Below are 27,594 nucleotides of genomic sequence, written 5' to 3' on the forward strand. Positions count from 1 at the left end.
TGCCTTGGTTTTGCTCTTTTCCCTAAGGATGCAGTAGGGCTATCCATCAGGAACATGCTGATACAACACACTGGCCTTTTATTTAAACCAGTACAATTCCTTTTATATTCATGTATTACATACACTACATGTTGAATTTTAAACAGAATGCTCAGCTAGGAAATTTACACTGAACCTCATCTTGATATTATAATATTTTTCATAAAAATATGTTTCTGATCCAGGATATTGGTGTTAGGCTTATGCTCCAAAACTGTATTAAGAAACAAGATCAGAAAACCCCCACATTCCTCATCCCACAAAACCCAGAACTGCTCTCCTAACTCATCACAGATAGATTTTCCTAGCCAGCTTTTCTAGCAATGCTTTAGCCTAAGCCAAACAAAATCCAAGAACAGTTGTAACTGTAAAATTAATCCTACAGAAGATAAAATAGATGCTTAAAAACAAGTGTTCGGATCTGATTCCAAAGATATTCTTAGTCATGAATAAAAGAGAAACATGAACATGAATCTCAGATCACCACACAGAACATGGGTAAAACTCATTTGTATGTCAGATGCAAGATAATTCTGGAGAAGGAAAAAGTGGCCTCAAACACTACAGAAACACCTGCATGTGGTATCTGCAGGAGGAACAAGTTGTCAATGTGCACAAACCATTGAATGAAGAAAGCTTGTTACATAAACATGAAACGGGTTTGCTCGTGCTATTTCTGTGCCATTTCTGTGGTTAGTCACAGTAGACAGATCTCTTCCTGCCTTGGTTACTTTCTCAACAAACTGGAGAAGGAGACTCAGGAGAAAGGAACTCTTCAGCTCCCCAAGCTCACCTCAAATGGGATGTCCTTCTAGCATTTCCCTCAAACTCTACACATCTACTTGTAGTTTCACAGTTCCAATCTCAATGCATGATGAGTGACAGAAATGTTTTAAAATTTTCCCTTCAAAGAAAAAAAAACCTTGATAATTAAATAATAAAACCCAGAATTCTTCAGACTTACTTATGTTGCAAAATGAAGTACTGAACAATTAAAACACATCCAGATGTAGAATGATTTCCCATACTGATATAAACAGCAACCATTTCAGTTGCAAAAGAGACCAAAAACGTAGAACTTACTGGCAAAGAATGTTCAAGAATTACAGCACCATAAATCTATGTAACTGAATTTCACATACAAATCAACATTTGCTCTCCAACATCAAGAGCAATGGTGAAGGACGACACAGAACAACCTGAGCACCCATCAGCTCTTATGCACAGTAAGGAAGCTGAGAATACCTGCCAAAACCCTGCAGCTCTCAGGAAACCACAAAATGTCAAGGAAAGCTACGTACATTTGAAGTCTACTCTTAAAAGCTTATGGAGCAATATTTAACTTGATTTTTATCTGTTGTGTATACTCAAGTCAAGTAGAAGCAGTCTGTCTTCTGTTTAAATGAAAGAGAAAACACTCCCAGGACTAGAGGTTGCTACAAGCAGATTTTACTTTTTTTCAACTGGGCATTTGAAGCATGGAATAGCTTCTTGTTTTGTGAAAAGGTATTACAAACAGATATCAAAATGGCATTTGGCTCCTAAATCCAACAACTGAAGAGCTAGGAAACACCTGCTTTATGGTTATCCCCGCCCCTAAGTTTAGTTACAGACTTGATCTGTGCAATTAAAATGACACATAAAGAAACTGCACACAACCACATAATTGAGTTTTCTCATCAAGTACAGAGGAAGGGCTGTACAGGCAACAAGAAAATCCATTTGACAGTATCTGAGTTCTTGGTTTTTCATGCTAATCAACACTTCTGAAGAAAAATAAAATGCTTTTGAAAAATACACTTTAGTACTTTTGAGACTTCAATAAAAAACAAAACACCCTGTCAGACTGAACAGTTCTTCCACATGACAGAAATGTTTCTGTAACTGGCCAGACCAATGGTTGTCTCTCACACTTCTGCTACCAGGGAGAAAGAACTGAGATCCAGCACACTGGCTCTGAAATCAAAGCAGCCTTAAGGAACCCACTATTCCAGCCCACCCTCACTAAGCCCAGTCTCCCAGTCTACACTGGGTGCACCCACACTGAACATGTCTAAATTAGCAGTTTGGTTCAAGCAATTCTTGTTTTTCATGTGCGCTGCCTCTGCTCACCACATGTTGGTTCAAGTATGTGAGGTTTTTCCTGAAATCTCTACCAGTAGAAAACTAAACCAGGAGCTCTGATCTAAAGACTGGAACAAGTGGGGAGCATGCTGGTGCTGATCTGCTGCACAGCACTGCCAGCGTCATCCACACAAATCAGATTTGTTACTTGAGGTGCAACAAGTAGACTTGAGAGAGACACTGATTATTTATTTCAGAGTTATGCAAGCCTGGCTGCTCAGGGGTATTCTGCAAGTCAAGCACACCAACTATTAAAACTTCTTACTATTTAGACATTTTAGCAATGAAAGGAATTAGTGTTCATTGGCCACAAGTGACACAGTTCTCTTTACAATCAGTATTCTATCTTCTATGGACTAAGGACCTCTCTTGTTTCTCATGCTAATTACTCCATGTGCCCAGTCTCTCTTCCTTTGGGTCAGTGGGCTTCTTGGGTTGGTGGTCCATCAGTCACTGCTGTGATCTCCCCCTGCCACAACTACCTTTTATCCACTCAGAACTGATTCAGAGAGATGCTGAGTTGGTTTTATAGGCTTCATCCTTATCTTGGGGTTCTGCCAACTGTCCCTGTGGCCTGTAAGCTCTGCACTCCCTGTGCCCACTATCGGTGTTACATCCTTCTTCCCAAGCCTTTTTAACTGCCCCCACATCTGAGATCACTGAAGCCTGCCAAGCCCTAAGTCCTAACAAGGCAACTCTTAAACCAGTAGTTTGTTTTTTTAACACCTGGACATCATTTAGGTCTTAGTTGTTATTTGCTTCATGGATTAAATTTGCCTCCTTGCCGAGGAGGCTTGAAAGTACACAAAGATCAAGAAACATCCTTTCTCAAGAAAAGTTTATATATTCCACATTTTGCAACATGAGGATGAACTCAAAAGATGAACAGATTAATTCTTCACCACATTGCAACATTAGAAAGGTCCGGACATTTCCAAAACAAGGTAACACAGTGCTCCAACTCTGAAGTGTGTTCAGCTATTTTAGCACAGCATGATTTAAATGGAAAATAAAGAACACACAACCAGGATCACTCCTTGGTCTGGCATGTGAAGGTGTAAATTCACACACCATGTCAAAAGGACATCATCCATTACTACACGTCAAGGATTATGTTCCTCTCCATTACTGAAGGTGTCTTGGCTCCAAAAATCTTTCCGAGTTTGAACTGGTAAGCAGAAAATCCCTCTGGAAGCTTTTTTTGTTTTGGCACTTCAGTATTTAGTGTTTAGTTGTTAAAGTGCTTTACTACCAGAAAGAGCATTTTCTTGACAAGTCAGCAAGACTTCTTAAGCTGCCATATTACAGCACAGGGCATCTTCCTCCCACTTAAACTCACCATCATTTATTGGTTTAATGCTGACAATTTCTTTTCTGGCTTCAAAATTTTTTAATTCCAAATTTCTGTCTCACAGACAAGTAATATAAGGGAAAGTAATCCTCATCTGGCAATGAAGCAAAGCCTGGGTTTATTAAGGAATATCTCAAATATACACAAAATTTCCAAGACTTACACCAGCCTCTGTATGCTCAGTAACACACATGCAAGCCTTTGTCCTGACAAGCTTTCAATCTAAATAGACATGAGACAAGCTACAACCAACCTGCAGTAACCAGTGTTTACTACATGATTTATCTTTTGTGCAGATAAAATGGCTTGTCGCTGGATAAACTTAGCAGAAACATTTTTGAAGTAAGCTAAACTGCTGGAAGACAAAGAACACTGGAGAACAAGGCAACTGCACTAAGATGAAAGCAGAAAAAATCCTGAAGAAATTGGGTAAACCAGCAGTCCCTGAGCACTGAGTGAACCGGGTCTAGTAACACTTCCAGCATGTTCTCCTGAGACCTGGAGGCCCCTGCTGCAGCAACTTCAGCATCTGCTCTTACTGGCTGGTGCCTCCTACTGACTCTGTCCTACTCATGCCAGACCTCATGGCAGCGTTAAGAATGTACACAAGCCTCTTCTATTAGCTCAAAAATCCTTCTACAGCACCTCACAGTAGTGCATGTAACAACTTGAAGCAAACACTCTCAGAAACCTTTTAGTTCTAGGTCAGTCTTCAACAGAACAAGATCTGGTCACTACATCCTGCTTCCACCTATGGGAACGATGCTGAAGTGACAAATGGCAGGAGTGCTTGGTTTAACACCCAGATGGTCGGGGATTTGCTCCTGCGCAGTCACACCTGCTGCTCAGCTGCCAGTGAGCCAGGGCTCAGATCTCCTTCAAGCCTTTTAACTACACAAAGCCTTTTTCAGAAGTCATTCATTGACACTTGGAAACACATTTGTGATAATCATGTCTGCCAAGCACAAAACTATTTTAGTTCTATACCAGAGTATAAGACTTTATTTTTTATTTTCACCTGAAAGGTGCGACCTCCTCTAGACCTGTGAGCACATTATCCTAGCAAGTGGCAAACAATCCCAGGCTGGAAGAACGATGAACATCAGACTGCTGGACAGCCACAGAACAGCAGAGAACTCAGAAGTCTCTTCCCACAGCCATTCCACTATTTTATCACACACACACAAAAAAAGTATCAAATAACTTCACATTTTCTGTGGAACTCCAGCCTTCAGCCCTGATTTAGTTACCTTTTTGCTAAGGACAGATTTCAGCATTAAATACCAGCCTGGCTGGGAATATGAGTATGTACTTTTGAATCAGCTCCAACCAAGTAGCACAACTTAAATGGGAAAACACACTTCACCAAAAAGAGTATCTCAAAAAGCAAAAGCTACTCCATCATTCTTTATCGCACAAGGTCTTGCAATACAATTCACAATCTAAATTATTTGCCACTTTTGCAAATAATCAGTAACAAGTAGAAACATGTATCCAAAGAAGTACCTTAGCTGATCAAACACAGAAATATTACAGATCTTCGATGTCGGATATTACAAAACACAAAAGCAGTCAACGCAATGGCAAATTTAATTTTGATGGATGGAGATGGTAAAAACTCCAAAAATTACACATTGCATGTTTTTTGTAGGTCAGTTTTCAGATAAGGCTGTAACACTAAATTTATTGGGTTTTTTAATATTAAGATGTAAGTGGTATTCTTCACAATACAATCCTTTTAGGCAGGCAAATAGTAATAATCAGCTTCTTTAACTTCAAGTCACTGAACTGAACTTGCCCATCACACCAAGTATCTTTAACCAGGATCCTTAACAGCGGCCCTCAGCAGGAAAGCCTCAAGCACACACAGCTCATTTCTGCTTTGCCCAAACACGAGACGGGCTGTGAGAACACGGCAGAAAACTTCCATAATTGTTTATAAACTGTGTCACTTCCAGATTTTGCATCAGATGCATTTCAGAGCATAAACACTGACTCCTCTCCCCCAAAAAACATAGAATCAGAGTTCCTCTTTTTGTTCAAATGTGAAGGAAATGCTGCTGAAGAACAACATTTTGCAATGCACTTGATTTCCAGAATGTAATCGAGATTTAGAATATACATCCTGTATGAATGCAATTTTTTTTAGCTTTATATTGGATTTGTTGTTGCTCTTCAGTTACCACTGTCCTCAATTTAATCAACATTGGCTCCACCAACAGAAATAATTTTATTCAGAAAGGAAAATATAATTAGTTTAGATGTGCATACTGTAGAGGCAGAACTGCATTATAAATTAACATTCTTATGCATTTCACACTCAGTATTAAGCCTTGGGGGTTTAATCTGTAATCACATGAATGGCAATATACCTTAGAAGGGCCAGAAATAGGATGTAAAAAAAATCAAAGACATGCAAGTGATGGTGACAATGGTCTCTGTAACAATGCCATGCCAAGCCTGGTACTGGCCACAACAGGAGGACTCGCTCCCAAGTCATACTGGAATACACTGGTGTTACTCCTCCATGCTATGAGGAGGAAGCAGGGGTGAGAATGTTGAAATTTCTCCTTTCATCTATTTACAGGCAATCGTTCACCTATTTATAATTGCCTGGGAGTTCCCTCAGAATTAAGAGGTGGTAACTGAAGCTGTTGTGACAAAGCCATAAACAAATAAGTCTGATGGTACCACTGCATTTTCTGGAGCTGTCAGTCACACACCTTTGCTATTTACTAAATTAATTTCTACAAGGTGCTCACTAAAAAGGGGGAAAATCGCTAAAGGCACAGGTTGACTTAGGTTCCTGTGCTATATTGTCAGACTGAACTATCTTTAAAAAAACAAAACAGCAAACAGAACTCTTCAGCTAAGCAGACTGTGATTACACTGATGTGATAGACTCAATTACTTAACTGCCGGGGGCCTAATGCTGTTCGTACAGACAGAAGCCAAGTTACACACAAAATTACTGGAATATTCAGGATATCTCTTGATATTTCAAGAACTATAATTTTATTTTCTTTTCAGAAGTTCATTAAAAGCAACACAATATCTGTTCAGGCAACCAGAAGAAAAACTCAGATAAATAATAAAATAAGGATTTCCTGGCCAAAGTGTGCCAAGGACAATTCACAGTTAAAAACAAACAAACAAAAAGAGCTAAACAGCCAGATATGGTCACTATGCTTTAGACATATAATTTAAAATACAAAAACTATGCCTCAGTATTTGCAAATTAAGTATTGGCAAGCCATTATGTAAGTTAGATGCAAAATAAAATCCCAAGCTATTTTTGATAAATCAACAGAAGTTGTGCTTCAACATAGCTCTTGCTGACTTTACTGATATAAAGATAGACTATTCTGGGTTTACAGTAACACTGCAGATCCTACTGCCTAAGGGCTGGTGATATGGGAAAGAAATTGTTTACATCCCCACTGGCCAGAGACTGTTTTTTAAAAATATTTCTTTCAAATACCACAGAATTGAATTTCAGAGTCACTGACATAAATCAGAAAGTGAAACCTTGGAAAGATTTGTGACCCAAGCCCCATCTCCTACGCCTCAGCCGCAGTCCAGAACCTTGTTCCTGGGAATACTTGCATGTGAAACAGGGAGAACTGCTCCAGAAATACCAGTAACTGCATGACTGCTGCCTCTGAGGCAGCTGCTAATTCCCCATGGAGCTCCAGGCCACAGTGACACTGTCAAGGATGTCCATGATTCACCAGCAGAACACTGTTTACCCACTTGACAAAAATTTCTACAGATCAAGTCAAAATACAGACTACAGGTCTTTTTTTAAAATCATCTTTTGAAAGACATCTAAAATTCGTATTTCACTAGGATTCATTCATAAACCAGGACTACAGTGAATCAGGATTCTCCCAAGATGGTACTTACATAGATGCAGTTTAACTATTTCAGTACAGGATTTTAGAGCAGCAAGCAATAAAGCTATTTCTGCCAGAGACAGCCCTTAAAACATTTTCACACTACCATTCACAACAAGAATTCGATCCTGATGGGAATGACTGGGCATCCTAGAATACAGAGACAAGATCACTGTAGACAGCTCTGACTCAAACACTGAGATTTAAAATAAATGGACAAAAAAAAAAAAAACTCTACCAAAATGCACACAGCAATAATTAGAAGCAAACAAAAAGTACAGACCCTTGATGCTCCAGCTTCAGGGTACATTAAGTCTTTTTAATAACAGATTGCCTACATGCCTAGTGCTTTGGTTACTGAATATCTACACAAAGCAGTGACCAACAACATTGCTAAATACACTTGTATGCTACTACAAGGAAAACTCCAGCTTCTATTATTTTCATATAACCACTTTTTATTTCCAGCTACCACCATGGACAGTTTCCTATTCCAAACAATATGCCAGCTATTCATAACCCACGGGGAAAGAAAAGCCCCAAACAGCATCAATTCACTCAAACAATATTTTCAAAAGCCACTACTATTTGTGAACAAAAGATCCTGGGCCTCTCAGTAATATTTTCGTCTAGCACATTGTTTAAAATTATCCATTTTCAGCAACTACCCCAGCAGCAAAAAACGCTACAAGCAAATGGAGATGAGACACAATACGAGAGAACCTCCGTGGAAAAGGTAGCTTTGTTTTCCAGGAAGCATACAGAAAAATGCCTCCATATTTACTTCACCTAAAAGCCTGGGTAAATCCAGGCCCACACGCACTATATCCAACACAGTGAACGCACCAAGCTCTCCACACGCACTGCTGGATGGTGACACATCCCTCGCACCCGCACTTGGAAGCACCTTCCTGCTGAGCGGGGACGGCGATACCCCAGGCGACACAGCTTTTGCTGCAAGGGATCCGACACCCTTGAAGGTACAGCCCAGCCACAACACGGATCTCTCATTCACTCGAGCGCGAACTCATGCGCTCCCCTCACCCTGCACACCCTGCTCCCGACACACCAAGGCAATGCCCCATCCTCAAGGCACGTATGGACCAACACAAGGGACAAACGCCCGATTCCCTGAGACACACAGGGAATCGGTCACACTGCGGGCACACAGACCGCAGCACCTTCCCCTCGCCGCGCACGGAGCCGTTCTCCGACCCGCACAGCCCGGGCACACCGACAGCGCCGGCTGCGCTCCCACCACCCAGGGGGACAGCGACTTCCATCGCCGGAACACCGAGCACCACTGAGCTCGGACAAGCAGGCCGGGCTGTGCAGGAGCCCCTCCGCCGGCACAGCCCCGTGCCCCGCACACACAACACACACACACACAGAGCCCTGTGCCCTTCCACACTCACACACGCCCCTGTGCTTTCGCACACGCTCACACAGAGCCGCTCGCCCCCCCGCCTCCCCAGGCACCTCCGGGTGCCCCGCTCCGCTCGCACCCCGCAGGCTCAGCGCGCTCCGCTCACAGGCCACACCTGCACGGACACTCGCCCCACACTCACGCGGCAGAACCGCCCCAGTGCGCCCAGCTGGGCTGCCCCGACACTGCAGCCCCACATCCTCCACACCCCGGCCCGGTGCCTGCACGAAGAGCCCCCCAAAAGCGGAGCGTCCCCGCTGTCCCTCACCGCCCGCACCCAGCGGGATCCCCGCTCACCACCCACAGCGGCCGCTCCCGTGAGCAGGAGCCAGGACCAGCTCCAGCACATAAATTCTACTAAACATTAGAGATAGTTGCTCGGAGTTTCCAAAGCGTGTGGCACGGCACAGGGCCAGCTCAGAGATGCAGTTTGGCTGTCCTCCCTCTCAGCCACATCACTCAGCCTCTTGCTCTTTAGAGCCCAACTTAGATAAAAAAAGCGGTTTAGCTCTCTTTGTATGAAATAGCCCTGACAAATTACCAAAGAGTTCTTTTGTCACCAGAGTTCTCACATATTAGGGGCCTTTTTATCTTTAACCAAATACTCACTGTACCTGCAGGTGCTCATACAAAAAGCAATCCAAGCTTGCTCAGTCTCACATCTCACATCTTCAAAGGAACTGAAGTTTCCCATACCGTAGGCTGCAAGCAATGTCTGAGGTTTTTCCTAACTGCTCACCAAAAATTCCCAATCTGCAAACTGCCATGAGCAAATTGCTGCTGATTCAGGCAAAAGCTTGAAAGCTGACTGCACGTTCCTGTGGTAGAGCAAATTTACCTGTGGGGGTCATTTATCACCTCCAGTAGCTGCAGAACCAGAATAGATGGCTGGAATGCTAAGGTCTAATTGCTTTTATTTATAATTTCACAACCTTTCAACAGTTCTTTTTTCCCATGTCCTCCTTTCTTTGTCATTCCCCAAGCAAAACCAGTGTTACTAGTCTAGTGGCAGAAGGCTCCTCAAAGCAACCTTCTTGGCACAATGAGCAGTGAGCCATAGCTGTGCCATCCCTCAGTTTCTCCTGTAAACCAGAGATTGTTGCATTTTCGTATTCATTATGGAAGTTGAGTAGAGGAAGAGGTGGAAACGCTCACATGTTGTCATGAGACTGCACAAGACAAACATATTTTCTTGCAGCTATGCCAGAGTTGAGTTTCAGGAGTTTGAAAATTTCTGAAAATCCCACACTTCCATGAAGAGCTTCCACTTTAAAAGTCTTTGTGGCTACCCACATCTGCTCTAGACGAGATGAAAACTCATAAAGATATGACTTAAACAAATTTAATGTTAATGCCTTGAGGAATGAGATCTTGATCAGGCTTTGATCTATCTAACTTTCAACATGGGATGCAAGATGTGGTTACTCACAGCTCTTGCAGTGAGGTAGCCCGAGGCACAGCTGGCCCAAGGCATGCTCAGAACAAGGGAGTGAGGGCTGTGTGTCCGTCCTGCTGCTCTGCCTGCTGCTCCTCCTCAGCCCTGCTCAGCATCATCGCTCACAGACCCAGAGCTCCCCAGGGCACTGCCTTCTGCAGAGAGCCAGACTGCATTCTCTGTAGCGTTGGTGTGAAATTGATTGTGACAGCAGGGACTGCAAGAGTGGAGTCCTCGGTTATCTTTGTCACTGTGCAGCGTGTGCTGCAGGCTGTGTCCCAGGGCAGGCCAGCGCCTGTGGTGAGGACATCAAAGCACAGTGACAAACTGAGGTGCTGCCCAGGGCGTTGTGCAGAGTGATGCTCCCTCCACACCTCCACAGTGCTGGCAGGCCTCTGCCAGGCCACACAAGCTCTGGCACCTCTGGCCAAGCAACAGGGATTGTCAACAGCAGGGAGACCCCTGAAGCTTTCAGTGTTCCTGAGTTAAGTCCCTGAGGTGAACACACAGTGGGGGTTTGTCAGTCTAGATTGCCATTTGCTTAGAGAAATTAAATCCTCCTGAAATGTCAGCAGAGCTTTTTTGCATCCTTTAGAGACTTCCTTTTGTTTTAAGCAATTAAACGAGAGCTTTCCTACTGTTCTTGCTGTACTTCTTTATAAGTACACTCAGTACTCCTCCATGGGTGAGCCACTGAGGTAACATAGTCACTGTTCCTTCAACACTCGCATGATCCTTGTGCCATCTCCATGATGCCTCTTCAAATCCTTTGTGTTTACTTTGCTTATCAGCACATGCTCTATGTGGCATGGATATTGCTTTTCTACTTCGAGACCTGCAGGTGTGCACAGCTTCCCACAGGCAGTTAAAATAATCTCCAAATACCTGGATTCAAGATTCATACTAAAGTGGCACCATCTGGCCCATTTTGAAAGTGAAGCAAGCAAATTATACATATATTCCTTCTTAGATCAAAAGGCAAATGCCACTCTATCTCTGCTAAAGGGCAGTCATTTATCTGAAACACCATTTTAAAGAGCTAGAAATAGCTCAAAATACTCCAGCATCTGATGCTTGAATAGAAAAGAAGCAGGCAGGATTCTGTCTAGCTGCCTTGGCAAGCTATATCTGTTCTTTAAGTCTTTTTGTACAGACCACAATGAGAGAGCAGATCCATTAATGAGAATATTCCCAATACCTTTCCCATTGGGAGCATCTGATTCATTGCACTAGCAATGCTTCACTGAGCATGAGGAAACAGTTCTGAAGGCAATGGGGAGGGGAGCATCTCTCCTTAAAGTCATCATTTCAATCCCCACCTATTCCAGCTACATGCACTGCAAATATCTTGCAGTGCTGCAGAGGCCTTTGTCCTTTGCTGAGCATTTTGGTGTGATTTCAAACAGGATTTGTCCTTTTATTCTATTCTGAATAACTTGTTTGCTGTGCAGTAGCATACTTGTCTTGCTTGTTTCTTGGAGAGATTAGAAATGTAGCCCTTTCAGTGAAGGTTTACTTTAACACTGAGAGATCCCTAAAAGCAGGATAAACTGAAACTACTCCTACATGACAACAAGCAGCACAGCCAAGGGTGGTGTACCTGTGGATCTCCACTTACTGGAATGTTGCTTGGCTGGCTACAGATTGCACTGAAACTTCCAGGTCCCTGACATCCTGTTCATGTGCTTTTTTATGGGATGATTGTGGGACACTCTGCATAGTCCAGAGGTACAGATTATGGGTGTTGAAGCAGTGTTTTTGCATGTGTCAGGCTGAGATGACAATTTTAATACATACAGAGAGAGAGGGGGAGAAAAAGCCAACAACCTCTCTATAAAAAACTCAGTTTTGCTCTATGCAGGCTGCATCTGCTAAATTTGTTAAGAAGCAAAGCAAGGATTTTGTCATTGTCCATGGCTGATCTTTTTTTCCCTAAGCAGAGCTCAGTGATGTGTGTACCTCAGCCACTTTATGGCACACAGTGCATACATTCTGGATAAAAACTGAATTATTATCATCAGTGTAGTTCATTCTGGGAATGACTAAAATAAAGAAATATTTGTGTAACTGGAATTTTCTTCCAAGAGCCTGAAGAAGTGTTTTGTTTTCTTCCATCTTCTCAAGAAGATGATTTTCAAGTGGTAACATATGGTTGAAATGCCATGTTCAGCATCTAACAATAAAACATAAGCTCTTTCTAGTGGTGGTTCACCAATTTTGGAGCAAGCTATTGTAGCTGTACTGCTGCCACTGTGCCTTGTGGAGAGCTGAGAATGATGGGCCTGGGGTTCTTATAAATTAAAAGGACTAAACATCCCCCTTGTGGGCAAAATACAGTGTCACAAAAGTGATCAGAGTTTTGGCCCATTGAATTAAGTGATTGTTTGTGCTTTGAGCAATTCTGGGAGAGGCTGGAAAGCTTCCACACCCTCAGATAAAAAAATGTGTGCATGTAGATTTACCTTGACACATATTACTTTACTTGTAAGCCTTACCTTGACACATATTCCTACAGCCACCCGGGCTTAGTTCCCAAGAAAAAAACCTTAAACACCTATTAGCATTTGAGTCATGTAGTTTTGGGTCCGTTTCACTGAAAGGGAACAATCATATATTTTGCAACTTTGTATTAAATAACTGTGATATGAGGTACCCCTGAGGATAAAAGACAAAGTGGCCAGTGTTAATTTTGCAATCACAGTGTAAGATTTGTTACAATAATAAATCATGACAAGTAATTTAACATGCAGAAGATTCACTAAATCTACTTAGAGACCAAGAACACATTTCAGATAATACAAGTGTTTGGTTCCTGGCATGTGTCCTTTCTCCCACTGAGTTTATTTTTGTTTAGTTTTAACTAAAAGCCTTCTAGGGCTCTTTGGGGTTTCATTGTATGACAAGCAGAGCATCTGATAAATTGAAAGGCCCAGTGCCCCAAAGTAACACTTGCTCTTTTGGAACAAGTTGGTCCTGTCTGTGCCTAAGAAGGGGAAGGATACCTGGCACCCTTGGCAGGGGTGCCCCAGTGCTCTTTGGGGGCTCAGCTTGATGGTTTGTTACCACAGTATCAGTGAGTCAACACAAAACACTTCTAGAAGAAAGCATAACATAAATATTTCCCCTCCCCCCTTATTTGATTCTTTTTTCATTGTTCATTTATTAATCTCCCTTTTTAGTTGTGAAAGTCACATTCCTGATGTTCATTTTTTTAGGATGCAGAATCAAGTCTGTGTGCCAGACACCTGCAATCTCTCCAGGGCAAGGGGATTGTGCTTTAGAGGAGACTCTGGCTCTTCAGCCTTTTCACCAACTCCAGCATGTGTCACCTCCACTGTTGATGTGAGAAATTACTCAGGACTAAGGTGATGGCAGTGCTCAGACATACTAAGCAAATGGGACACTTGCCAAGATGTTAAGAGGTCACAGACTGGCAGTTGAGAGATAAGAGCACATATCAGCTCATACTTCCCAGATGAATAAATATGGCTTGGAAAGGTTTTATCATTGCCTTTAATGCTATGCACTTGAAGGAAAGCAGCTAATTAAACCTCTCAGCTGGTGAAGTGGAATTTGCTGCAAAAACTGCGTTGTAGTTCCACGGAAAAATGTCTTTTGAATATTTTAGAAGTTGCCATTTCTAAACTCTGCCTTTGTTTTCTTTAGCCCCAGATGTTTCTTTCACTAAATGTGATCAAATAGAAACACTGCTGGAAACCTCTCAGCTGTTGCTTCCAGAGTTTCTGAAGATACAAGTGTCCAAGATTTTACAGTAAGCCAGGAAAGTTCATGACACAGAGTGACCAACTCCAGCTGCTGCCCTGTGTGGAAACCTGGTTCATTCAGCTCACGGCTGGCCTTACCCGAGGAGATTCCAGACCCCTGCTGCAGCCCTTCCCTCGTGTCTCTGGACAGCTCTGCTTTTCAGGACACTGCCCAGAGCTCTGCTTCAGCACCCTCTTTGGGTGCTAGGAAACGATACAGCTCCTCTCTCAGTACATCACTAAAAGCTGGGCTTACATGGATACTTCCAGCCCTTTCCCAGCAGCCACAGCTTCTTGGGATACTCTGGCTAAATTGCTGGGAAATCTCAAGGATTCTTTTTGGAGGAAAGCTCTTGGACTAGGGCAGCGTTAGAGCCAGGCTCCCCAGAGAACAGCAGAGCCCCCAGCACACCTTGTGTGCCACAGAACATTGCAAACAAGGTATCAACCCCAGCTCCTCACATCTCACACCAATCCGCTTCCATGGTCGCTCTGCAGCATCACTGCAAAATACAGCAAAGGTTATTTGTTGCTCCCTCAGCACTGTTCTATTGTTTTCTTTCATGAAAGAACAACTCCCTAAACCAACACTTTCAGAAGCACTTGATCTTCCCAAGAGCTGTACACATACCAGGAGGCAATTCTTGCCCTGATTGATCTGCTTGTAGAAATTTCTCTCCCATTTGAAGCGAAGGTGGAAAAAAACCACTGTATTGAAAACACAGAACATGCAGACACTGTTCACTATTTATGTGGCCCCTATTACATACGTGGTGAGAAAGTTTATTTCACAGCATTTATCTTATGGAAACTTCAGAGAAAAGCATGCTCCTCACTTGATGCACGGCAGCCCTTTGGAAGATACTGTTCTCCTATCTCTTTTTTATTTCTTCACCTGTCTTTTAAAGTAGAGGAAGATGGTTTAGCTCACATTTTGTATTCAAACTGTAGAATAGCTTCGGTGCCATAACCAATGCTGCAGAGACTGAAAGATGCCTGAGTTCTGTGAGTGATCGGGATGCTGCCCCAAGACCAGTCCCAAATGGGTGCTTCCTCCTCCGAGCGCTCACAAATACAAGAACATGCACGAATATGAGCCACGAGTATCTCTGTTCGTAGAGTTGCCTTGTTTTTCTGGCCTTCAGAAGGAAGCAAGGTCATTCTATCGTTCACATGGCTCAGAACTGACTGCCGCGTTGTTAAGATACATCTGCTGCTGGCATAAACCCCGGGGGAGGGTTCGGGGGGAGAACGGGAAGAGTGTCAGCCCGGAGGCTGGGGCACGGTGCTTTAGGCAAACAGGGGTGGAGGGGAGGTGCTGATGGAAAGGATCGCCGGGGAGGGTGCGGAGGGCAGGCAGCCAGGGCAGGGCTGAGCGCGGGCGGGGAGCGGCGCTGGCCGCGGGCGGCGCAGGGGCCGCTCGGTGCGGGAAGCGCAGCCGGGCACAGCGGCCGGGACAGCCGGGGCGAGGCCCGGGGCGGCCGGGGCGGGCGGGGGCCGCCGCGGGGCCGGCACATTCCGGGCAGGCGCAGTGAGCGCACAGCGCTCCGGGCCCATGGAGGCGGCGGGGCCGCAGCCCGCGCCGGGCCCCGCGGCGGGGCCGCAGCCGGGGGCCGAGGAGATCGACATGTCCCTGGGTAGGTGCGGGGCGCTGCCGGGCGGCGGGGCCGGGCCGGGCCCTCCGTGCGGGCGGGGAGCCGGGGTGGCTGTGCGGGATGGCTCGGGCCGGAGGTGGCCCCGCCGTGCGGGTGCCCCTGTCCGGGTGGCAGCACGGGCCGTGTGCGGGGCAGTGTGCGGGGCCCGGGCTCGGCGCTGGGCTGGCAGCAGCCTGGGGCTCACGGGAGAGCGGCCCGGGGGGCTCAGGCAGAGCAGCCCCGGTGACAGGGGAAGGGGGGCCATGGCCTCGCCGTGCTATTTATAGCAGCTTGCTCCGATGCTCGCCATTCCTTTGGCACAGAGAATGTGGACTGAGCATAAACAGCCAACAGCCGCCCTGTCATGAACTCCCCAGGCCTGGATTCTGACGCATGGATGAGAGATCTTGGTGGATTATCGTGTTGGTGTCTGTGCTGCGAAAGGAAAGGCCACCAGCACCTTTTGTTACTGGATCAGCTTCCTAACTGAATCCTTGTGTCATTTCTTCCCAGCGAAGAGTCATTTGTTAGGAACGAGGAACATTTTCCACTGCAAACCCAAACTGATCCCTTGGCTTATGCACCCTTATTTTAATGTTTCTATGAGGAGCTATAGCAACAGTGGATCCCTCATTTTTTATTTATTTTTCTCCCATAGTGTTGCACACCCTTTTTCTCTTTGCTGATGTGTGATGCTGCCTTTGCTTTTGCTCTCCCTTACTGCTTCCCTCAGTCAGACCTCCTGTGGTCCAGCCCCATATTCCATCCAGAATACACCTTACTCAGCGTAGAAGAGAGAATTGGAAAACAAGAGGCCCCTGGTGAAGAGCTTTTTCCAACAGGTGGTTTTTCTATGCTTTCAGATACATTTGTGCCTTACATGAGTTAGCAGTCACAAAAAAACTTCAGGAGCTGCTTTAAAGCTGCCCTGATAGATCTAATTCTGCCTCGAGGGCATAGATGTACCATAAATGACCTCTCAGGATCCCCTTGCAGCCTTGTGTGGTAGTCCATTACAGTGCTCTGTTAACCCCATCATGTTTATGAGCACAAAATGCAGTGTAACAACTCATACCGAAACAAAAAAGACACTGAAAGGTGACAGATCAGGCACCTGAGCATTCAGCCCCTCTCATGTTCCTCCTCATGCTGTGGACAGCCCACCCTTGGATGAGTGTGGTCACCTCCCTGCAGAGCATGCAGGGATGCTTTCAAAACGCTTCAAAGCATCCTGTGCTCCAAATCACACATGTCCCAAAGGCACATTTAGCTGAGACCATTAGCAAATTCATCCCAAGAACATGGCCCAGCATCTCCCAGCCTGTTCTTTTCCTGGCAGACTTGAAAGAGAAATCACAAAAGCAGCGTGTTCTTACATGTGCTCTTGTTTCTTTTCCCTGGGCTTTGTATTCATTTGGACACAGGAGTTTCTTGATAGGAAATGACAAGGGAGCAGTGCTGGAGGTCTGATAACTTACAGAAAGCACCCACTGAAAGCTGATGGTACTTCTGCCCTCTGACTTCAGTGATACATTAAGGAGCTGTAGTAGCCACTGGCTGGGAAAGGGCCTGTTTTGGATGCTTCATTTCTTGCTAATTCGTTCAATTTAAAACATTCTGCCTGCAGCTTCACAGATGTGCCTTTATTATTTTTAATTTGCAAAGATTTGCAAAGTATTTTCTGGAAGATTTGAGGTTAAAAGAAGAAAATATTGGAAAATACGAATTAATGAAGAGACGTCCCTTTGCCTTTGCCATTCCTCTTCATCAGAACTGCTTGAATTAAGAGGATCCCGTTGATTGCAGACCAGCTGATTGAGATTGAGGGGCCTGAGCTGTTTCTTGATAGAGCTCTGCATCTGACAGTACTTTGTGCATGATCCAAGTAGCTCAACAGCTGTCACATCCTCCCCACTTTGGCCACCTTTCCTACAACAGTTCAAGTCAGACCTTCTCAGAAAAGTCTTTGCCTAGCACTGAGCTCCTGGTGCCCCTGCAAAAACATCCTCCCTTAGGCTTGTGGGAAGCCTGCAGGATCAGATCCCTCAGTGGATGGGGTCTGAAATCTCTGTCCTGCCCATGGTGGGGACCTGCTGGGTGGTGGCACATTTGTAAATCATTTGCTGCACTCTAATCTCCAGCCTGCAGGAGCCCAGTAAATGGATCCTATACTTTCTAAGCTGAGCTTAATCTTTCATTGTCTGCCCAGCGTAGCTCACAGAGCAGCAAGCTCCATGGACAATTCCGAGCCCCCAAAGAGGGAATGACTGTTGGTGGAAAGTGCAGTTTCTATGGGTTTCTCCTCATTTCATTCCAGATGACATCATAAAGCGCCACAGGAAAGAGCAGACAGATGCCAGCGCCGTGGGCGACAGCAGAAGGCAGCAGGTCAAGAACAGGAGTTCAGCCTCCGGCTATGGGCGACCCCGATACCGAGCCTGGAAGCAGAGGAATTTGCAAGGTAGATGGGCACTTGGGGCAGCAGAGGCTGGCCAGGCTGGGAAATGCATTTTTAGCAAAATCCAGCTCTTAAATCCTTCTCCTGTCCAATTTCTGTGTGCGTATAAGATGCGCTCAGGCTCTGATTAGCTTTTCTCCCCATAACAATGGAATATCAGGGCCCTTTCAGAGCATAATTCATCCATTTCTCTCCCTTCCACTCTCATGAATTACTAATTTAAAGTGACTTAATATCTATTCTCTATTCCCCTTGGCTTTGCATATTTTAATTATGCTTCTTCCTAATCCTCATTTTCCCAGAGCAGACTGAAATTATCCAAATTACCCCCTCAGTAACTGTATTTGATAGCTCAGTTATTGAAGCTAAATTGTCACTTTTGCCAAGCATGCTATTTTTATGGTGAGGCTTTTTTATAATACCGAGTGATCACACCTTCGTTTTGTTCCACTGGCTTTTACCTACAAACCAAAGTTATCTGCTGCATGAAGTGACATCTCTATGAAATTTTTTCTTTTTAATTACTGCTAAGTCACTGCCTGAAGATTTTAGTGATATTTTGCAGAAGTATCTTTTCAGTCTTATATTGGAGTGCTAATCACAGATCAGGACAGTGGGATCACTGGGAGCAATCCTGCCTCCTAGTTTTGTGTTCTTGGTGACCACCACAGACTCCCTTACAGAGGATTGTTCTAGTTCAAATCATAATGGTGATAAATGCCCTTAGCAAATTGATTTTTCTGTCAAAACCCACATGCTTTGGTATTCTCCCGCACTCAAGCAATTACTGCACCCAGAGGCAAATCCAAGAAAATATTTTTTCCCTATTTCTTAGATGGGAGAGCTTTTCTGTTAATTGATGTAATTATTCCTGCTAGTTTTAGTATTTCATAGGTTATCAGGGAGTCTGAATTCAACCCTGCCAAGTGCAGAGACCTGCCATGCTGTGTGGTGCTGATTGTCAGTAGCAATTTGGGGAATCTCAGCATGACTGGGAATTTAGCCCATAATTCATCAGGAGCTCAGTTCACTTCGGTCCCTATTGAAATGCAGTCCTGTCTGGGCTGAGATGTGATAACCATTATCAAAATGATGATCTGAGGAGCCCAGCACTGCAATGACAGAGGAGGGGGAAGGGTATTATGCTGATTAAACCAGCAAGCAAAGTGCTGTTAATCCCTCTTGGAATATGGCTTAAACCTTCTCCCTAGTGGGTGAAAGATGATTTTTAATGATGAGAAATTTGAATTTCAAATCTCCTTGGAAAAAAGAGTCTGTCCGACATGGGAACTTGTGCTCAGACTGGACTGGCTGAGCAGAGGTGCCTTTTGGCCATCCCAGGTGTGCTCAGAGCCAAGCTCTGATCACACACCCAAACATGGGGTGTGTGTGTAGGGGTTCTTTCCCAGCTGCTGACGCTGTGGGGTTTTATTGAAATGTTCTTACATTATTAAATATCTGCCAGACCTTTTGCAGACATGAAGCCTCCCATGTGTCACACTTCAGGACGCAGATGACAGAGCGAGGCCTTGGTCCCCAGCTGGTGTGATGGGGTTCCCCTTGGAGGCTGATGGCTCTGTCATGTGTTATTTGTGTTGGGTGAGCTGTGCCTGAGTGCACTGCTGAGCACAGGCTCTCTAATAGGAACAGACTGACAGGGACACGATTTTCTAGTCAGAGCTGCCTTCTGCAGCAGTCCCTCCCATTGCCCTGATGGAGTGTCCAGGAAAGGCAGCTGAGCTCAGTCCTCTCCAGGGTGTAGGAGAGCTGTGCAGCAAAGCTGAGTGTCCAGGAGAAGAGCAGCCCAGCAAACAGGCAAGAGATAGGGACAGGCCCACGGTGGGGGCTGAAGAGAAACAAGACAGGGCAAAAACAGACTGGGGGAATAGAAGCAGGAGAAAAAATCAAAGGGACATGGACTACAGAAAGTCCACATGTGGTCAAAAAGAAACAGTTTACCGAAACTGAATGTTTGTCACGAGAGGAACATTTACATACCTGTACTTCTGCAATGAGAGGGTATTGTCTGCAAAGGAAATAACAACTGGCCCCAGAGCTTGTGAACTGTGTTGTGTTTTTGTGCACGTTCCCAACCAGCACCTCTGGCCATGGGACACAAAGTACCCCACCATGGTGTTTGGTATCTGCTTCCCAAGGGCCTGTCCTGGTGCCCTTCTGTTTTAGAGCCAGAGCAGCTCAAATCATCTTCAAGCATGTTCCAGTGTAAGCAGCTCAGGCTGGTGCTGGCTGGTGTTACACCCTGAGGCTGGAGCCTTCATTCATTGTGGCAGTGGTGGCCCCACAGAGCAATGCCGCTGCTGCCTCAGAGCACTTCATTTCCAGTTGCTCCAGGGCAGTATAAATTGCTGTCACGTAGCAGTCGTTGTAAGATCAATATATGCACCTCACTGCTCTGTGCTTTGTGTCAGTGAGGTTCTGCTGTGAGATCCAGGGTCTGAGTGCACTCCCATTGCCCTCTGCCATGCACAGCTTTGTGCCTGATTTATTCACCCCCAAGGTGTGGGTGCATCTCACTGGTGTAGCGGCTGTTGGGCGGGAATGGGCTGAAAACAGAGGAGCTTCAGTGACCTTGCAGCTGGGGATAGATAGCGAAGTGTGAAGCAGCAGTGAAGGAAAACACACATCTACTGCTGTTTACCCTCTGTGTGCACTGAGAAGTAGAACATCTGGTTATAGATAACGGAGGCGTTTGGTAGACTTGGACATTCTTGAGCTCCCTGCCTCGGTACAGAGATCAGCATGGTGGTGACCCTATGCAGGCGAACCCTTGAGAAACTAGTGTGAAGGGCAGCCTGGTGATTCTCCAGCAATTGGCCAAGCTTAATGGTGCTGGTGCCCAAGTGGCTGTGCTTAGGTGTTGCTTCAGGGATCTGCTGCTTTGTGAGGTAACAGAAAAAAATTCCATCTTGGCATTCCAGCTGTGGGTTTGTGATTGTTGTTGTGCCTGTGTCAACTCACAGAGTGACTCAGAAATTTGCTGTCTCATTACGACTACAGAATTTTATTATGTGGAGTAATTAGGTTTGGAAGCACTGTGCCTCAGTCTGACAGGGCTTTCCTCTTGCTCAGCACTTCACACTTCAGCACTCAAAATCATCAGCAGGCTTAGGGGAGAAGGTTAAATGCAGGACGAACAGCGCGTGTGTGTGTATCATAAAAGAGCACCAGGAGACTTCTCCTTCAATACGAGAAGCTATGGTATATCAAGCTAAAAGAAAAATAAAAATTATACTATATTATATTATATTATATGATGTGGGCCCTTAGAGCTGTTTCAGGCTGCTGTGGGCTTGGCTTTGGGATGCTTAAGTCATGTGTATATCTGTATCTAAATGCTTTTTCTGTTTCATCGTTAATTCATAGCAGTGTGAGCTCTGACAACAGATTGACAGGTCTCCTGATGTGGGTGTTCCTGTCTTTATGAGGAATCAGAATTGTAAAAGGCTTTTCTCTTCTGTATTCTTTCACATCAAATAATGTGTATGGCAGTCCTATATACAGTAAGAGTGCTAGAGAGACATTGGAAAAAATAATTATTTAATATAAATCAGCGTGACTTTTGCACCACTATTTCTGTAGTATCAGATTAAGTTAATCTTATAATCTATTTACAAAACTGTAGTCATAAACCAAATTTTGAAAGATGCTAAAGTAAGAGGGCTTTGTTTTTAGGACCTCACCGTTTCAGAAGAGGCTTTGGACAGCAGCAGTTCAGTCGGAGACAATTCAGGAATGCCCTGCCTGGTCGCAAGAGGAGAGCAGCTGCTGCGTTCGATGGAGTGAGCCCTTTAAATCGCCAGGCGTCGGCTCAGGAGGTAGGGCAGTAAGGAAGGTATGGCTTTTCCCAAATGTCATGTGGAAATCTGCTCAATTTTATGATCCTGGAGCACCCCAAAGAACAATCTGCATAAAAAACATCTTTTAATGCCTGTGCACAGCATTTGTATGCATAGGTACAGAGTACAGACATACATGAATATGGAAAAGCAATTTTACAGTTAGCTTTATAAAGCTTCTGACTTAGCATAATTTTACTGATCAGTTCCCATGGGCTTTGCTAAAAAAGATTTTTTAAAATTGGTATGAAAAGGTTTAAAAATATTTCCATAAAATTAATTCCATGGCATCTCATCTTACTATTATAATTTAGAGGAGGTGTGTTAAGATTCTTTGTTATTTGTTCTCCACCCAGAGCATTTTCCAAGTTCCTGTGAAGTCAAAGGACAGACTTGGTGACTTGTCAGGTGACTCTGGTTCAGAGATATACTTTCACCAGAGACACTGATTCCCAGTACTGTGACAGATAGTGTGAGAGGCAGCTGGGTTTTCCTGCACTGATGAAAATCCTCTCAGTTAGGAGGTCATAGATGTTCAGTGAGCTTTTTAACAAAATGCGAGTGCTGAGGAGGATGGCACATTTAGTGAATGTGTTATAGGGGTATAAATAAGAAAGCCCTAACCTGAGCATGCATGTGCAAGGAGTGAGGTTATTCCTGAAAAGAAAGACCGGGATGACTCAGATATTGAGTGTGGCTGGTATTTACAGAGAGTAATAAGCAGTTGCTAGGAGGCAGAATTCTACAGTAACTTGCAGGAATAAACCAAGGGGGAAGAATATGGAAATAGACCTCAGTTAGTTGGTACTAACATGATGGTAGCTGTCCCACAGAAGTCACCAGGCTGGAACCTGGGGCAGTGTGTGTTGGAACTGCAGGACAGACCCTGCTGAGGGACCTTCTGGTGTGTTCCATGCATCAGGGTGTGGTCCAGGCAATGCATGTGTCCAGACAAGAAAGAGCTGATGACCAAAAGGAAACTTGATCGGGGCTGTAATGCACAGCTTCTGTGAGACTTGCTCTGCATGGACTAATCTTTTATTTCTTCTTTGGCTTCTGCAGCATTAGAAGAAGCATTCTCCCTGGCACCTGTAGTTCCATGTGCAGGAAGGGAGGCACACCCCCTGACTGATTGTTGTCAGCAGCAGTCAGCAGAGAGCTGCCCCTTGTGTGCTGTCCCTTGCCCTCACCCCCTGTTCTTGTACCAAGATTGTGCTGCAGGTGACAGCTGCTGAGGTCTCGCTGCTCTTTCAGGGCACCAAGAGCAATGCTTTTGCCAAAAGCAGCAGTGGGCAGCAGGAGGAACAGCCACAGCCATCTCCAGGCCCCAAGAGATTCAGAGCAGATGCTGCCAGCATCCACACCCCAGGGAGAAGGTAAAATCTTTGGTAACTCTGGGTTATTTTGGTTTTCAGTGGTTTTCACCTGTGCAACTCATGGGATTTCTCTCTTTGCATGTGCCAGCTGGGTGTGGCTACAGCCATGTGCATGTACAGCACCAGAAAAATACCCCTGGGTATGTTAGGAAGGCACCTGGAAAGAAAACAGTCTCATGCTCATAGTTAATAATGGCAGTTTTATTTCGGGAAGCACAGAAAATGTGACCTTTGTATTTTTAATAAACTTTGTCACTTGGGGAAACACTTTTGAAGGGTGAAATAGCATTTATTTTCATACAGGCAGGAAATACAGATTCCAGCCATAAGGGATGGGCAGAGACAGGGCGTCTGTCCCAGCAAGGGGCTGCAGGAGCAGACTGTGCCCCAGGAGCTGTGAGGAAGGCAGTGTGCCAGGTGCTGGGCACTGTCTCGGTGCCTGTCTCATCGAGATCATTATGTTCTCTGAGCTCAAAAGGAAGCTCCTTGCAATCCTTCATCTGCTCTGAGCAGAACAGGGACGGAACAACATTGAGAGGTCCTTGCTGACCTGATTTTTTTCTATGATTTTCCTCCCATGTTTTTTGCTTTTAATGAGCAAAGCTCAGAACACACAAACTGTTGCCTCATTTGAGCAGAAAATCAAGTTCCTCTGAAATCCTTTGCTGGTGGAAAAACCTGTTGGGCTGAACTCGGTAACAAACAGCCTCATTTGCTTCTTACACTGCTTTTTAAGACCAGCTTGGGTTAGATATTTTGGCATTAAATGTTAGAGAGACCTGGTATCATCCTCACCTCTTTGTCTCTCTCTTTTACCAGCAGGCCTTTCCTGCTAAACAGGGGACCAGCGTTCCAGCAGAAGCGAGTGCAGCAGTGGTTCAAAGCCCGCTTCCAGAGAGGGGTCAGTATTTGAGATTTTCCTCTGCAGTCTGCTGGTAGTGACAAACCTTCACATTTTACCAGCCCAGTTGTAGCTTTGCTTCCTAAAGTGAAGAGGTGGAAGACCTGAACGCTGCATGTATTGGTAGGAAAGTATTTGCAGGCAGTTTTTAATGCAGCTTGGTATTCTGGCAGCTGGGAAGTAAATCCTGGGAGGGTGATAAAAATAAACCTTGCTGTTTATAGAGCAGCACAGGCAGGGCAAGGTAAAGGCACCCCATACACATCACTGTGCCACTGGGAAACCCCAAATTAGTTTCTTGACAACTCACAAGGAAGGAGCTCTTCAGATACACCAAACAAAATCCTGGAAAAGGAATTACTGTTTCAGAAAGCTAATTCTTTTAAGTAATTGCTTTTAAATATATTTTACAGCAGATGGATTCTCAAGGAGAAGGGAAACCGCCAAGGATGAGAAGGTAATTGGTGAACAAAGGCACAATGCAAATAGACAGTGCTCTTTCAGGCTTGAAGCTGGATAAATCTCCCTGTCTCGGCAGGTGGCAAGTGAAACCCAGCCCGGGAGCAATTCTGACGGTTTCTGTGGTTAATCCCCAGGCGGGCCAGCCCAGCCTGTAAGTAAATGAGGTGATTTGTTAGAATGGGAGCCCTACAAAAGCCATTGCAAATCCTTTTAGCATTATTGCAGCTTCACTTCTGTAATGAGTGTGCAGTGAATGGTTCAGATCCAAAATGGTTAGCAAATAATGTCTGGTTCCTTTCCCAGCATATCAGAAGGAGATAAAAATCTCCTGTATTTACCTGTAATTACATGGTAATCTGTAATTACCATGCCCTCATTTGTTATGCAGAGTGAGGAGAAATGGAAGCACCATTGTGGGAAGAAGTGGCAGGCTGGTTGTGCTGGTTGTGGGGTGTTGGGAGGAACAGCGTGCCCCAAAGGGACACCTTGTGCCCGCTGTGTAAGAGGAGCTCAGAGGCTGGAAAGGGGCAGCTGCAGGACCTGGCACCCATCTGGGGGCAGAGAGAAGGGTGGGTGAGGGCACTGTGCGTGTCTGGGTGCAGAGAGCACCCTCAATAGCCTGGATGTGACAGTCCCCAGTGCTGGAACTCTGCCTGCATAGCTGCTCTCCTGGCTCTGCCAGGGGCCAAACGCGCCATGGGACGGGTGGAGTGTGCTGCTTTGCAGAGGATGGGAAGTGTTGCCTTAGCATCCTGAGTGACAGCAGCTCTGTGCTTTCCCCAGGCCTGGATCCAAGCACCCATTCCTGCGAAGCCAGAGACCCCCAGCACGGGTGGCCAAGCCCCAGCCCAAGGGGGTGCTGCTGAGGTTCAACTTCCGCGCCATGGCCAACCAGGTAGAGGATTGTCGACGGGACAGGAGGCACCTGGCTCCCTGCAGCAGCCCTGCCACTGAGCTGTTAACGTCACACTCAGGTTTCTGGGGCTGCCAGCCGGGTTTATCTAACACAACCTGGGAGGAAAGTCCCGTAGCTGTGTTGGCCAGGTTGCTTACAAAACTGAAGGCACTTGAGAAGACTGTTCAGCAACTACAGACTCAGCCCAGTTTTCCCCATTCTCATGGCCTGTCTTGGCCTGTTCATGTGCTTGCTTGGAGCAGGGAGGTCCTGCTGATGAGTAGTCCTGGCCAGAGGGGACTGTTTCACTGTCAATGCTTCCCATTCCTCAGAGACATGTGGCACTTCTGGGCTTTGCTCGCTCTTTGCTTTGGTGCCCTTCTTGGTGTCACATTTTACACTGAAGTATGGTCCAAGAGCCCTGGGGCAGCTGAGAAATCCTGTTCCACCTTCTTCATTGCCGGCGTTTCTTGTCTGGACAGTTTGGTTTTACCTGATGCCTTGTGCTCAAATGCCATCTGCTTGCTCCTGTTCTTGCCGAGGATGCCCTCTGTCTTGGGGCTGGGAGCTGCTTGGAGGTTTTCCAGCCACACACAGTCTGTCGAGCTCCCTGTCTCTGTGTGCTGAGTGATTTAATTGACTAACCAGCTGTGATCACCAGCCTGACTGATGGGCTCTAATCAATACCCTGCTACAAGTTTGGCTGTGCTTTGCCACGAGACAGGGGACTGACTCGCTCTCGCTTTCCCCTGCAGACCAGCCTGACGCTGGATGAGAGGTTCTCTGGTCTGAGGAATAAGAGGCGCTTTACAGCGGCCAGGAGCGCCGGACGGACGGTCACCATGCCTTAGGACCGCGTGCTCGTCACAGGGACTGCCTGTGACAGTCCAGGCTCCGTGACAAGGCCTCAATAAAAGTTGCTAGATTCCCTTTGAGATAGCTGATTTGGCAATGTGCTGTCTCCTTCCTTACACATAGAGTGCATGAGTGATTGAGGGCAGGGATCAGGCAGGATGAGACTTTGGGCCAGAGCACAAGGCAGGTGGGACAGGGACAGGGTGGTGGAAGGGGATGAGTGGAGATGGATTTGCTGAGAGCTGGGAAGCTGTAGGGCTGGCAGCAGCCCTGTCCCCCTGCCAGGGCACCCTGTGCTGACCAGGGTGATGGCTGATTGTGGGAGGGTGTCCCACGGAGCCTTCCCTACATTGTCTGGTGGGTGGGAGGGTTTGAGGATGATGTGCCTGCCCACATAGGAGACAGAGGAAAGTGGGGATGCTGCAGCTGCCCACAATCACCAACATCCATCTAACTGCCCAACTTGTTGTGCTTGCAGGCATCCCTGCCCAGAGATTTGCAGTGTAAGACCCCTCTACCCTGAAAACCTGTTGCTTTGCCCTGACAGTCAGGCCTGAGCACCTTGCATTTCTCTGTGGATTGCGTGCTGTTCTGACTGCTGCTGCAGGGACGGGGTGAGATGTGCCATGCCGTGCTGCTGGAGTAACTGTCCTCAGCACGGAGCAAGACAGGCTGCCCCAGCCCAGATCACATTTTCCAGTGCTGAGTAGTTCTGCATTAGGGTTTTTGTAGTTGCAGCTCCACCCATGCTCAAAGCAGCAGCATAATCAAACCAGCAGCAGCACTCTGATAAACATTGGGTGAGATGTTAATGAGCTGGGTTTAGACATTTGTTAATGAAGCCCTGCATCAACCCTGAGTAACTGCTCCATTCTCCAACCACTGCTGGAACCCAGCACTGAACGTGCTGGACACAGCCTGTTAATGGGCTCTAAGCTATACTTATAACAGGAAATATTTGATAGACTGCTTTACTTTTTACACTGAGCATCTTTAACAAGAGACTGGACTTGGCATTGGTTTTATAGGAATGTGTGAAATGTTGTTAGTTGATGAAGCAGCGATGTATGAGTCCAGTGCACTGAATAAAAAACTTAACTTGTCAAATGTCACCTCTGGTT

The 27,594-nt window shown here is 45.6% G+C and overlaps 1 protein-coding gene across 3 annotated transcripts; it reads left to right on the plus strand.

The window, feature by feature from the left end:
- The first annotated feature begins 15,428 nt into the window (after positions 1–15,428).
- LOC121331810 (UAP56-interacting factor-like) lies at positions 15,429–26,553 on the plus strand. Of its 3 annotated transcripts, none has more exons than XM_041396575.1 (9): positions 15,429–15,672; positions 17,987–18,130; positions 21,821–21,963; positions 23,239–23,360; positions 24,180–24,261; positions 24,675–24,718; positions 24,800–24,874; positions 25,507–25,697; positions 26,374–26,553. In XM_041396575.1, the coding sequence occupies exons 1-9, from the start codon at positions 15,591–15,593 to the stop codon at positions 26,391–26,393; spliced, it is 903 nt and encodes a 300-aa protein (XP_041252509.1). In that variant the 5' UTR covers positions 15,429–15,590; the 3' UTR covers positions 26,394–26,553. The 3 variants fall into 3 exon arrangements, with proteins under 3 accessions (XP_041252509.1, XP_041252511.1, XP_041252510.1); XM_041396577.1 differs by having other exon boundaries at positions 15,434–15,672; positions 24,183–24,261; positions 25,507–25,618; XM_041396576.1 differs by having other exon boundaries at positions 15,436–15,672; positions 25,507–25,618.
- The last annotated feature ends 1,041 nt before the right edge of the window (positions 26,554–27,594 follow it).

This window comes from Onychostruthus taczanowskii, unplaced genomic scaffold (assembly GCF_017590055.1).
Source record: "Onychostruthus taczanowskii isolate IOZ18803 unplaced genomic scaffold, ASM1759005v1 scaffold13, whole genome shotgun sequence".
NCBI classification, from domain to species: Eukaryota; Metazoa; Chordata; class Aves; order Passeriformes; family Passeridae; genus Onychostruthus; species Onychostruthus taczanowskii.